Genomic DNA, 12,162 nt, shown 5'->3' with positions numbered 1-12,162 from the left:
TCTGCTTATCGATTCCGATTCTTATCGATTCCTAATTCCGATTCCAATAAGATAAAAAACTCCATTAAACAAATTTTAAGTCAAATATTTTTTTTTTTTTATGTCTATGGTTTTATCAGAAAAATACCACAGAAAAAAGCAACTAGACTAATATAAATTTCAAACATTAAATTGTTAAAGACAAGTAAACAAATTAATTAGCAATAGCATAAATAAATAAAACTGAACAAATGTCAGGTACAGAAATTGAAATCAAAAGTTTAAAAACACTATAGTTTTCTTATATTTCTTATAAAATATTGATTAATCCTCATTAAATTTACGAAAGATATTCAGTCAGTTAATGATTTTCTTTTGTTCTTTGATTAACATTAATGATAGGCAGCATGTTTATTAGACGGCTGTCTCTTTAACACCGAACACGCACAGATCTAAAAATACTGTTACACATGCGTTTTCTTTCTCATCTGTTTACGTTCACTTAAGACAAAAAAACGGCTGTGTTTATGATGATATACTGACGTATTTCGTGCATACTGGTCGATAAATGTGAAAGACAAGTCAGTTCTGGCCCGGAACAACCTTTGTGGAAATGGTTCGAACAGTTCGAACAGTTCGAATGGTTCGAACAGTTCGAACAGTTCGAATGGTTCGAACAGTTCGAACAGTTCGAATGGTTCGAACAGTTCGAACAGTTCGAGAACGGACACAGGTCGGGAACCTGCATCGAGACCACTGTTCTCTGTGCTCGCGCTTCAGATGTGTGCGCTGTACGCAAACAGTGTGCAAGTTCTTTCCCTTCCTGCACTTAAATAGTTTAAAATCACATTAAAATGCAAACGCGGGAATCGTTAAGCGGAATCAAAATGCACATGTCTGATTTCAAACCAGTTTGAAATATTCAAAATCATTCCAAACCTGTCTGAAATAAAAAAAAAAAAAAAACTAAAATACTTCAGGGTGACAGGTTGGTCTTCTTGTGACAAGTGTGAGCTTGGCATTGGTGTCAAAAAATTGGCAGTACCGATGAAAATTTCCACACCAGCACATTCCTAATAGGTATAGAAATGACTTAACACCCAAGTCGGCGGTGGGTTGAGATTGCTTGTCCATTTCTATGGAAACTGCTTGTGAACTCCAGAACCAGCTATATTCTAATCCATTTTTCATTACATAACATTAATATTTAATTTTTTAATCACAAAACATTTCTTGCTGGAATATGAAGCAAGGCTCCTTAGAGCGTCCACAAATCAGTAATAATCGATTGAAACATAAATTAGACTTCACACTGACTCACCCACAAATTTCTGGCTTTTCCAGCTTTCCTCCAGCCATTCTGGAGTGACTATGTGCTTGACTACAGATACGGCAGTGAGGAACTTCACAGTTCTTGTCACTTTGTTAGCAACCAGATGAGTGCACTTCTGAGCGCTGTCAGCCACTTCCCCTCCAAGATCATACAATTTCTGCAGCCAAGGAGGAGAGAGAAAAAGAGATGATAAAAGGATGCAGGGAAGGGCGAGCAGAACACCATGAGGGTTACTTACTGAAGCGCATCTGAATGGAGCGTGGCCAAACTCAATCCTCTCTTCAGTGAAGACACATGAAAACACAGAGCACCATCCCTAAAGTAAAGTGTGTTGGTAGCAGCCTCATGCTGTGGGGCTTTTTTCAGCGGCAGGGAGTAGAAGAAAAGATCAATGCACCAAAATATTGAGAAAGCCTTAATGAAAACCCAGTCTAGAGCATTCAGAACCTTAGACTGGGCAGAAGGTTCATCTTTCAGCAGGACAATGACCCTAAGCACACAGCAAGAGTGGCTTATAGACAACTCTGTGAATGTCCTTGAGTGGCCCAGCCCGAGCCTGGGATTGAAGTCAGTCAAATATTTCTGGAGAAACCTGAAAATGTGTGTCCACCCCCATCCAACCTGACAGAGCTTGAGAGGTGAAGAGATGAGGAGAAGGATGGCAGATAATTGCCAAATGCTGATGAGCAAAGCTTGTCGCATCAAACAAAAAAGACTTGAGGATGTAAAGGTGCTTCAGCAAAATATTTAGCTGAATACTGAATGAATACTTATGCAATGTACTTATTTCAGTGTTTTTTTGTTTTTTTTATAAATTTACGAAGTTGTGACAATTCTGTTTTTGCTTTGTCAATATGGTGTATGGAGTGTAGATTGATGTGGGGAAAAAAGTAATTTAAAGCAGTTTAACAAAAGGCAGCAACATAACAAAACGTGAAAAAAATGATTACAACAGAACTTGTATTTCTCAGTGCTCTCGAACAGTTCAGAGGAAATTAGCTCATGACCATTTTACAAACATGTTCATTTTAAGAGCTTTCCAGCAGCCTTGAGAGCTGCCAGCTAGACACAATGCAACTAGAGACATTTTGTTACTTCTTAAAACTAGGTCAGTGTCATTAACTTTTCTTTACTGCTTACAAAAAGAGTGCATGTGTTTAGTTACCTTTATGTACTGCTGTGCATGCAGAGGTTCGAAGCCTGTGAAAAGCACGTAAGGTGTGGACTCGTGTGGAAGTTTTTTAGTAGGTGTTGGCAACTCTTCTAACCTGCAAAAGAAGAGAGAGCGTAATTTGTCCAGCATTCTGCCCTGGAAATTTTTTATTATAATTAATAACACTATTTTTTATCCTTTTTGTCCCCCATTTAAGCCTAAAATAGGCATAAGCTAGCGTATGTGCATGAAGCAAATTTCATCACCAGAGCATGCGCATACAGGTTTCTCAAACAGCGCATGCCCTGTACACTCAGCTCACACATGCACCTTTAATGTTTTATAATGCACTTTATGCTACTGTGTGTATATGGCAAGGTATGCTTGTATGTCCTCCAGGAAATTTTAGTTTTTCTGCCAGGCTGTTGCTGAGAGTAAGAACTTGTTCATGTAATAATTAGTCTCACAGTAAAAATAATTTGGACATTATAGAGAAAATCCAGAAACAGAAAATTCTGGGGGAAAACTGGATCTGGAAACGGTACAGTCTGGATTCTACCATACAGCTCTAACAATCTTTCACTGTTTGAACTCACTTGGGCCTCTTGTTGGGCGGCTGCGAGCCGACATCAGCCTGTTTTTGTTTCAGCTGCAGACGTAAACTCTGTGTGAGGCGACAACAAAAAAGATGACTGTGAGTCTCAACACATACACCTCTGCCCAGACATGCCGTTACATGTGTATCCGCTGGGGACTTTAACTGCAAGGCTCAAGCATCACAAATGAGAGCAAGCAATCAGAGTGAGTCCGTGTGAGAGCCCACTCACCGCCAACGCCTCCGGTGAGATTTTCACAGCAATACGCCAAGCACCTGACCGCAAAAATGAGAGCATGTTATGTTCTACCTCCTCAATAGCTTGGAAATCTGGCAGCTATAGCATCGCAATAACTCAAAATTACATTGCTGTTTGGCATAAAGCTTACTCAGAAGGTTGTGCACAAGATGAGGGTTGGGTGCCAGCGGTTCAGGCAAACTGAACTGGGAGTATCTGCTGTGCTGGATTTGCCGCAGAGCTTCAAAGTGCCCCAGTAGGATGTCGCACAGCCATTGGGCGTTCACACATGGGATCCTCCACTCCTTTGCCTTCTCGTATTTCAGCCCACTCGGTCTGATGCCATTGAAAGAGGGGGCATTACATATATAAATAATAAGACTGAGCTTTCAGAAAGATATGAAACAATTCATGTGATTTGTCGTTTTTAATATATTTGCTCAATTGTTACAGTAAAAACTTTAATAACTGCCTTATAAGAGAATTCAAAATTAAACTGCCTTGGGAGAGGCATTGTTGAAAAAAATAAAAGTAATGATATTAACCACTGAAAGAAAACAATAGTTTACTATACTTCTATAAACTGTCATAGTGAGAAAAAACTCTAGATTTGCTACAGAAAGAAACAGGGAAGGCAAAAAAAGGCAAAAAATCTTCAGAAGTGAACCAGTTGAAAAACGGCAACAACTGGAGACGGCACTGGATCTTACTCTTTACAGATGAGTACAGTGTTGCTACGACAAAGATAGCCTGTGTATCGGGCTCCTGCTAGATAGGCCATGAGCTTCAAATCATCACGATCACTGTCCACGAATCCAGTCACAGAAATAATCTGTTACAACAAAAAGTAAACACAATATCAGATAATGACACTAAAGTTCATGTATACACCGCTCAAATGTATGATAAACTGAATTATAGCACATGATTGGGTCTGATGTTGAACTACAGCCACTGAACAGAAAGACTGGTTGTTACATGCTGCGAGCAGGGCTTGGCCCCTGGAGGGAAGCTGAAAGGAAGATGAAGGGTCCTGTGAGGGGGAACCATCCTCTTCTTCTTGAGAACAGTGTTAAGCCAGTGAGCCGTCACACAACGTTTTCCCTCTCTCAGAGCCTGGCACAGGAAAAACAGTTAAATAACAGATCATTAGTAAATGTCACGACTGAGAGTAGCCTAACATTCAGGACATTTTCCCACCAATTAAACCACTATGCATTTGAACAGACGGTAAGGATAATGTATAATGTATGCTTCTTTTCAAAACAAGCTTTTATGTTTACCTGGACATAGGTATTGCTGGCTTGACTCTCACAAAGTAAATGAGTGCAGCGGCTGAGAGCAGAGTCCACAGTCCCTCCATTTGCCTGAATGATCTGTGTGCAAAATAACAATGTCTTATTTGCATTCTGCCAGAAAAAAATAAAAAATGTTTAAGAAGTGGATTTCAAATATGTACCTTTCTACTGATATTCTAAAATACTATTTCATAATTTGATAGTCACATAATTTAGTCCCAACACATAATTTTCTATTTAAGACACTTATTAATTTAATTCATGCATTTTCCTGATGCTTGAAAAAGTCCATTATTTAATTAACGTAATTCCTCCAACTAAATAAAGTTTGTTGCACTGGAGCTTTCTGTTATTGCTGTGGAGTTTTCTGTCTATTTTTTTCAGAACCACTTTCCAATACAGTCTTAATATATAATATATATTCAATATTCAATAGCTGTTGATACATGCTTAATATTAAGGATTTTTTTTATTACTTTACTAAATTTTTGCATAAGTAGAAAAAAGTATATTCATTCAAACATATAATAATGCCTATGGATTATTGTTTTTTTTTTTCCTGTAAGAAAACATTAATTTACATGAATTTTCCTGGTCTAAAATTTAAATTTTCAAGTTAAAACTTCAAGTTAAAATAAGAAATTAAAACTTCAAGAAAAAAAAAAAAGTTTAATTAAAAACCCATCTAAAATGATAAATATTTTGATTTTTAGTTGTTTAGCTTATTATCATTCACGTTTTGTCTTATTTTAAGTCATCTTGAGGCCCCTGGTTGAGAACCACTGCTCTAAACTTCGGAATACTGGACGAAAATTTGGTCTTAAAGTACAAGTATGGAAAAAAACAACATATTTTGGAGTGACAAATTTAGCATTGTCTGAGGTGCGGTGGAGTCATTTACCCTTTTCCATGTGGCCAGTAACTGTTTATCAGTCATCTGTTCTGGATAGTCTGCAATTGCAAAGATACAACCAACCAGGAATCCCTCTTCAGGGACTGAAAAAAAATGCATGATGTTAAATTCCCCTGGCATATTGTAAGTCAATCCATTCAGGAGAAATCACTGTTTCAGTTAGCTAAAATTTGAGACTCCACATACATCTCAATAACAAAGACTATTTCTATTTCTATTATAACTATTTCTATTGTGCACGCCTGTGTGTTATCACAAAGCAGCAGCCGCTGCACTTACTGTCTTGGCCAGGCTCGTGCCCGAACAGCTGGTGCAGCTGCGCAGGCATCACTGGAGGTTGCAGCATGGTCTGGGTCTGATGTTGAGTAATCTGCTGGTTCTGATGTTGTAGAGCAAAGTAAATGAGTGCAGCGGCTGAGAGCAGAGTCCACAGTCCCTCCATTTGCCTGAATGATCTGTGTGCAAAATAACAATGTCTTATTTGCATTCTGCCAGAAAAAAATAAAAAATGTTTAAGTAAGAAGTGGATTTCAAATATGTACCTTTCTACTGATATTCTAAAATACTATTTCATAATTTGATAGTCACATAATTTAGTCCCAACACATAATTTTCTATTTAAGACACTTATTAATTTAATTCATGCATTTTCCTGATGCTTGAAAAAGTCCATTATTTAATTAACGTAATTCCTCCAACTAAATAAAGTTTGTTGCACTGGAGCTTTCTGTTATTGCTGTGGAGTTTTCTGTCTATTTTTTTCAGAACCACTTTCCAATACAGTCTTAATATATAATATATATTCAATATTCAATAGCTGTTGATACATGCTTAATATTAAGGATTTTTTTTATTACTTTACTCAATTTTTGCATAAGTAGAAAAAAGTATATTCATTCAAACATATAATAATGCCTATGGATTATTGTTTTTTTTTTTTCCTGTAAGAAAACATTAATTTACATGAATTTTCCTGGTCTAAAATTTAAATTTTCAAGTTAAAACTTCAAGTTAAAATAAGAAATTAAAACTTCAAGAAAAAAAAAAAAGTTTAATTAAAAACCCATCTAAAATGATAAATATTTTGATTTTTAGTTGTTTAGCTTATTATCATTCACGTTTTGTCTTATTTTAAGTCATCTTGAGGCCCCTGGTTGAGAACCACTGCTCTAAACTTCGGAATACTGGACGAAAATTTGGTCTTAAAGTACAAGTATGGAAAAAAACAACATATTTTGGAGTGACAAATTTAGCATTGTCTGAGGTGCGGTGGAGTCATTTACCCTTTTCCATGTGGCCAGTAACTGTTTATCAGTCATCTGTTCTGGATAGTCTGCAATTGCAAAGATACAACCAACCAGGAATCCCTCTTCAGGGACTGAAAAAAAATGCATGATGTTAAATTCCCCTGGCATATTGTAAGTCAATCCATTCAGGAGAAATCACTGTTTCAGTTAGCTAAAATTTGAGACTCCACATACATCTCAATAACAAAGACTATTTCTATTTCTATTATAACTATTTCTATTGTGCACGCCTGTGTGTTATCACAAAGCAGCAGCCGCTGCACTTACTGTCTTGGCCAGGCTCGTGCCCGAACAGCTGGTGCAGCTGCGCAGGCATCACTGGAGGTTGCAGCATGGTCTGGGTCTGATGTTGAGTAATCTGCTGGTTCTGATGTTGTAGAGACTGCTGGTTCTGCAGATGCTGCTGTTGCATTTGCTGTTGTTGTTGCAGCTGTTGCATGTGCTGCTGTTGGAGTTGCTGTTGTAAGAAATGTTGTTGCTGCTGCAAATGCTGTTGGTGCATCTGCTGCTGGTTTTGCTGCTGTTGTTGTTGCTGCTGCTGTTGCTGTTGTTGCTGCTGCTGCTGCTGCTGCTGTTGCTGTTGTAACTGCAACTGGAGCCTATGCTGCTGTTGTAACTGCTGCAACTGTTGTTGCAATGCTTGTTGCTGCTGCAAGGGTGGTCTTGGGAGCTGCTGTGGTCGCATTTGTTGCTGTGGGAATGTGTGTTGTTGTTGTTGTTGCTGCTGCTGTTGTGCATACATCTGTTGATGCATCTGCTGCTGTAAGAACTGATGCGACTGCTGAGGCATTTGAGCGAAGCCTTGCTGCGGCGGCGGCTGCTGCTGCTGCTGCTGCTGCTGCTGCTGCTGCTGTTGCTGCGGTTGCTGCTGCTGCTGATGGTGATGCATCTGCATGACCTGTGGCAGCATCATAGGATGCTGTTGTGCCATCTGTTGCGGGTGCTGCTGTTGCTGTTGTGTTAGCTGATGTGACTGTTGCTGCTGTATTAACTGCTGCTGTGCTTCAGGCGGTAGTTGCTGCTGGGTCTTAACTGAATTAAACAGAAGCTGGTTGGGAACACCAGGCTGGCCTTGATTTCCCAGGTGCTCCACCACACCTTTAGAGGAGGCTGAAAGACTTTGGAGGATCTGAAATTACAGAATAAAAAAATAAATAAAAAAAATTCAGCTTTGCCATAACAGGAATTACATTTTAAAGTTCAAATTACATTTGAACAGAACTACATTTTAAAATATATTAAAATAGAAAAAAGGTTACTTTAAACTGTAATAATATTTCACAATATTATTGTTTTTTTACTGTATTTCTGAACAAATAAATGACACTTCAAAAATGTATTTCAAATATTTAAAAAAAATTACCAACCACAAACTTTTGAACAGTATTATTATTACATATCAGAATTTCTACAAGTGGACACATTTCTATTGTCACACACACAACTAGCCATAGAACCAGCCCTAATTACATGATAAATTGAGGAGAATTTCTACTTTAATGTAAACTACATTCTAGTATTGTCAAAAGTACCGACCGTGATACCATTAGGTACTGAAATTTTAAAAATTTCCATTTCCCACTAAGATTTGAGCGCTGTTGAGCAGATTCTGAAACAGCACTGATTGGTCATCGTGTTCACGCACTTAACAGATATGACTGTGATTGGCTACAGAAGCACACGGGAGCGTTTGAAAGCCATGCCTAGGCTCATGGACAAGGCTCCCGTGTCCTTCTGTGTGAGCGCTCACAGTGAAAAGCGTTAAGCGATTATCATTGTAGCCAATCACAGTCATATCTGTTGAGCGTGTGAACACAATGACCAATCAGCGCTGTGTAAGAATCTGCTCAACAGCGCTCAAATCTTAGCGGGAAATAGATGTTTTTAAAATTTCAGTACCGAACAGCATCATGGTTGGTACTGTTGACAACATTACTACATTCAAAACCAAGCTTCTTACATGTGCCACATTGGAGGGTCGCGAGACCTGTTGCGTGTCTGTGTTGTTAGTAATGTTCCTCAGAGTCCTAGCAGCTGGATTCCAACCACCCATGACATCCGATCTCTCCACCCCTAGAGGCACACCTCCACCTGCGCCGACCAGCCGAGCATCTGGCGGCCCAAAGCCTCCAGGTACAGGTGGGACATTGGCACAGAGATTGATCAGACCGGTTTCTTTGCCAGGTTGTAGTCGACGCTTGGCGGGGCCAGGCTGTGGCACCTCAGCTGGGGTCCAGTTCAGGTTACGGTCCTCCTTCTCTGGGGACGAGTCATCAGAGTCATCGAACATCAACTCTGATTTGCGCTCATGTTTCGATGAGGGTGAACGACTACGCCTGCCTACTGGGGAAGCATCGCGGGATGATGTAGGGCTGGACCGCCGGCTGTGAGGTGAGCGTCTGTCACTGTAGCTGCCTTCAGAACGTGAGCTCCTTTCATACTCGCTGCCTTCCTCTTCTGGTACCTCATATACTGTAAGACGTGGATGATACAGAGTCTCATCCTTCCTGTTCTTTTCTTTTACGGAGTCCAAAATCCATTCTGGAGTTACTATTTTAATGTTGCTATGCCGCAAAGCACATTCATACTTGGCCTGGAAAAGATAGAAAAACCCACATTAGAAACAAATTACACTAATCAAAACTAAACACTTAACAAAAACTGCAATATTGCCCAGTGCGATTATCAAATCACAAAGGTTGCAATTTAATTAAATTATATGCGCTGTGGTTCACAGAAAAATGCTGTTCCAGATTAAATCATTTCTGCATGTGCAGCAAGTTTGGGTTGCTTATAATGTGCATTTGGGAGCGCAAAATTCGCCAACCATCTTTCCAAACTTGTAAAGAGAAGCTCTTATAAACTGACTGTTGTCAACAAAAGAGAAGCTTTAAGGGCTTCATGCGGTTTTCTGCCAAAATAAAAATAGTTATACTGTAAAATAAATGTATTATTTTTTATTATAAGTTTATTATATGTTTATTTTACAGTGAAACATGAAAAAAGTAATATTACACATCTTGCTTAATATTAATACTATTTTAATGCTAATATTATTAACCAGCCCTAATTACATGATAAATTGAGGAGAATTTCTACTTTAATGTAAACTACATTCTAGTATTGTCAAAAGTACCGACCGTGATACCATTAGGTACTGAAATTTTAAAAATTTCCATTTCCCACTAAGATTTGAGCGCTGTTGAGCAGATTCTGAAACAGCACTGATTGGTCATCGTGTTCACGCACTTAACAGATATGACTGTGATTGGCTACAGAAGCACACGGGAGCGTTTGAAAGCCATGCCTAGGCTCATGGACAAGGCTCCCGTGTCCTTCTGTGTGAGCGCTCACAGTGAAAAGCGTTAAGCGATTATCATTGTAGCCAATCACAGTCATATCTGTTGAGCGTGTGAACACAATGACCAATCAGCGCTGTGTAAGAATCTGCTCAACAGCGCTCAAATCTTAGCGGGAAATAGATGTTTTTAAAATTTCAGTACCGAACAGCATCATGGTTGGTACTGTTGACAACATTACTACATTCAAAACCAAGCTTCTTACATGTGCCACATTGGAGGGTCGCGAGACCTGTTGCGTGTCTGTGTTGTTAGTAATGTTCCTCAGAGTCCTAGCAGCTGGATTCCAACCACCCATGACATCCGATCTCTCCACCCCTAGAGGCACACCTCCACCTGCGCCGACCAGCCGAGCATCTGGCGGCCCAAAGCCTCCAGGTACAGGTGGGACATTGGCACAGAGATTGATCAGACCGGTTTCTTTGCCAGGTTGTAGTCGACGCTTGGCGGGGCCAGGCTGTGGCACCTCAGCTGGGGTCCAGTTCAGGTTACGGTCCTCCTTCTCTGGGGACGAGTCATCAGAGTCATCGAACATCAACTCTGATTTGCGCTCATGTTTCGATGAGGGTGAACGACTACGCCTGCCTACTGGGGAAGCATCGCGGGATGATGTAGGGCTGGACCGCCGGCTGTGAGGTGAGCGTCTGTCACTGTAGCTGCCTTCAGAACGTGAGCTCCTTTCATACTCGCTGCCTTCCTCTTCTGGTACCTCATATACTGTAAGACGTGGATGATACAGAGTCTCATCCTTCCTGTTCTTTTCTTTTACGGAGTCCAAAATCCATTCTGGAGTTACTATTTTAATGTTGCTATGCCGCAAAGCACATTCATACTTGGCCTGGAAAAGATAGAAAAACCCACATTAGAAACAAATTACACTAATCAAAACTAAACACTTAACAAAAACTGCAATATTGCCCAGTGCGATTATCAAATCACAAAGGTTGCAATTTAATTAAATTATATGCGCTGTGGTTCACAGAAAAATGCTGTTCCAGATTAAATCATTTCTGCATGTGCAGCAAGTTTGGGTTGCTTATAATGTGCATTTGGGAGCGCAAAATTCGCCAACCATCTTTCCAAACCTGTAAAGAGAAGCTCTTATAAACTGACTGTTGTCAACAAAAGAGAAGCTTTAAGGGCTTCATGCGGTTTTCTGCCAAAATAAAAAGTTATACTGTAAAATAAATGTATTATTTTTTATTATAAGTTTATTATGTTTATTTTACAGTGAAACATGAAAAAAGTAATATTACACATCTTGCTTAATATTAATACTATTTTAATGCTAATATTATTATATAATCATATAGCTATAAAAACATTTTTGGCCAAATTGTGCAGACTTACAAACAAACCTGGAGCTTTTATTATTATTAATATTAATAATAATAATAATAATAATAATAATAACAAACAATTTATATCTGAAAAATTGAAGCCTTACATTACAGCATGAGACTGATCAAATATTTTGTGTTTGACAGATACATTAATGCATGCTGAAAAATCCACAACTTCATCACTGATCACTGCAGTGGTTATATATTTTCATTATATTTGTTGAAGTACACAAGGGTTTTCTCAATATTATGAGTTAAATCAGAAAGGTTTCTGCATGCTCACTAGATAATACCAATGACATTTGTTTAGTTACTAAGGCTACGTTTACACGACAACGATGTATTCAAAAACTGAAAAGTTTTTCCCTTGCGTTTTTAAAAAGTTTCACGTATACACGACAACGTTTTCAAAACGATTCGCGTTTACACATATCCGCGAAAACGGCCAAAAACGCTGTATTACGTATGCCAGGCCAGTAGTTGGCGCTGTCACCTTGGTAGTAAACAGTACCTGTAGGGAAGTGACGATTATATGTTGTATATGATGCATCTCCGCTGTTGGTTGTAATATTGGTGAAGTAAATCCACACTTTGCTGAAGAAGCGTTAGCAAACTCTTGAGCAGCAACAACAGTACCATGTACT

The 12,162-nt window shown here is 39.0% G+C and overlaps 1 protein-coding gene across 1 annotated transcript in view; it reads right to left on the bottom strand.

Annotated features, from left to right (window-relative positions):
• Positions 1 to 1,389: 1,389 nt before the first annotated feature.
• The window catches only part of LOC107751359 (PAX-interacting protein 1-like), a 15,577-nt gene continuing 4,804 nt past the window's right edge, over positions 1,390 to 12,162 (bottom strand). The window contains 13 exon segments of the mRNA XM_016567060.1: positions 1,390 to 1,469; positions 2,478 to 2,554; positions 2,556 to 2,580; positions 3,062 to 3,129; positions 3,293 to 3,336; positions 3,450 to 3,634; positions 4,009 to 4,130; positions 4,277 to 4,414; positions 4,582 to 4,674; positions 5,498 to 5,592; positions 5,789 to 5,893; positions 7,189 to 7,945; positions 10,381 to 11,013. Of these exon segments, the coding sequence (XP_016422546.1) occupies positions 2,480 to 2,554; positions 2,556 to 2,580; positions 3,062 to 3,129; positions 3,293 to 3,336; positions 3,450 to 3,634; positions 4,009 to 4,130; positions 4,277 to 4,414; positions 4,582 to 4,674; positions 5,498 to 5,592; positions 5,789 to 5,893; positions 7,189 to 7,945; positions 10,381 to 11,013 (2,340 nt within the window). The 3' untranslated portion in view covers positions 1,390 to 1,469; positions 2,478 to 2,479.

The sequence above is a fragment of the Sinocyclocheilus rhinocerous genome, unplaced genomic scaffold, assembly GCF_001515625.1.
Source record: "Sinocyclocheilus rhinocerous isolate Xijiao unplaced genomic scaffold, SAMN03320098_v1.1 scaffold2065, whole genome shotgun sequence".
In the NCBI taxonomy this organism is placed as follows: domain Eukaryota; kingdom Metazoa; phylum Chordata; class Actinopteri; order Cypriniformes; family Cyprinidae; genus Sinocyclocheilus; species Sinocyclocheilus rhinocerous.
This window is presented reverse-complemented; position numbering and strand designations above follow the sequence as displayed.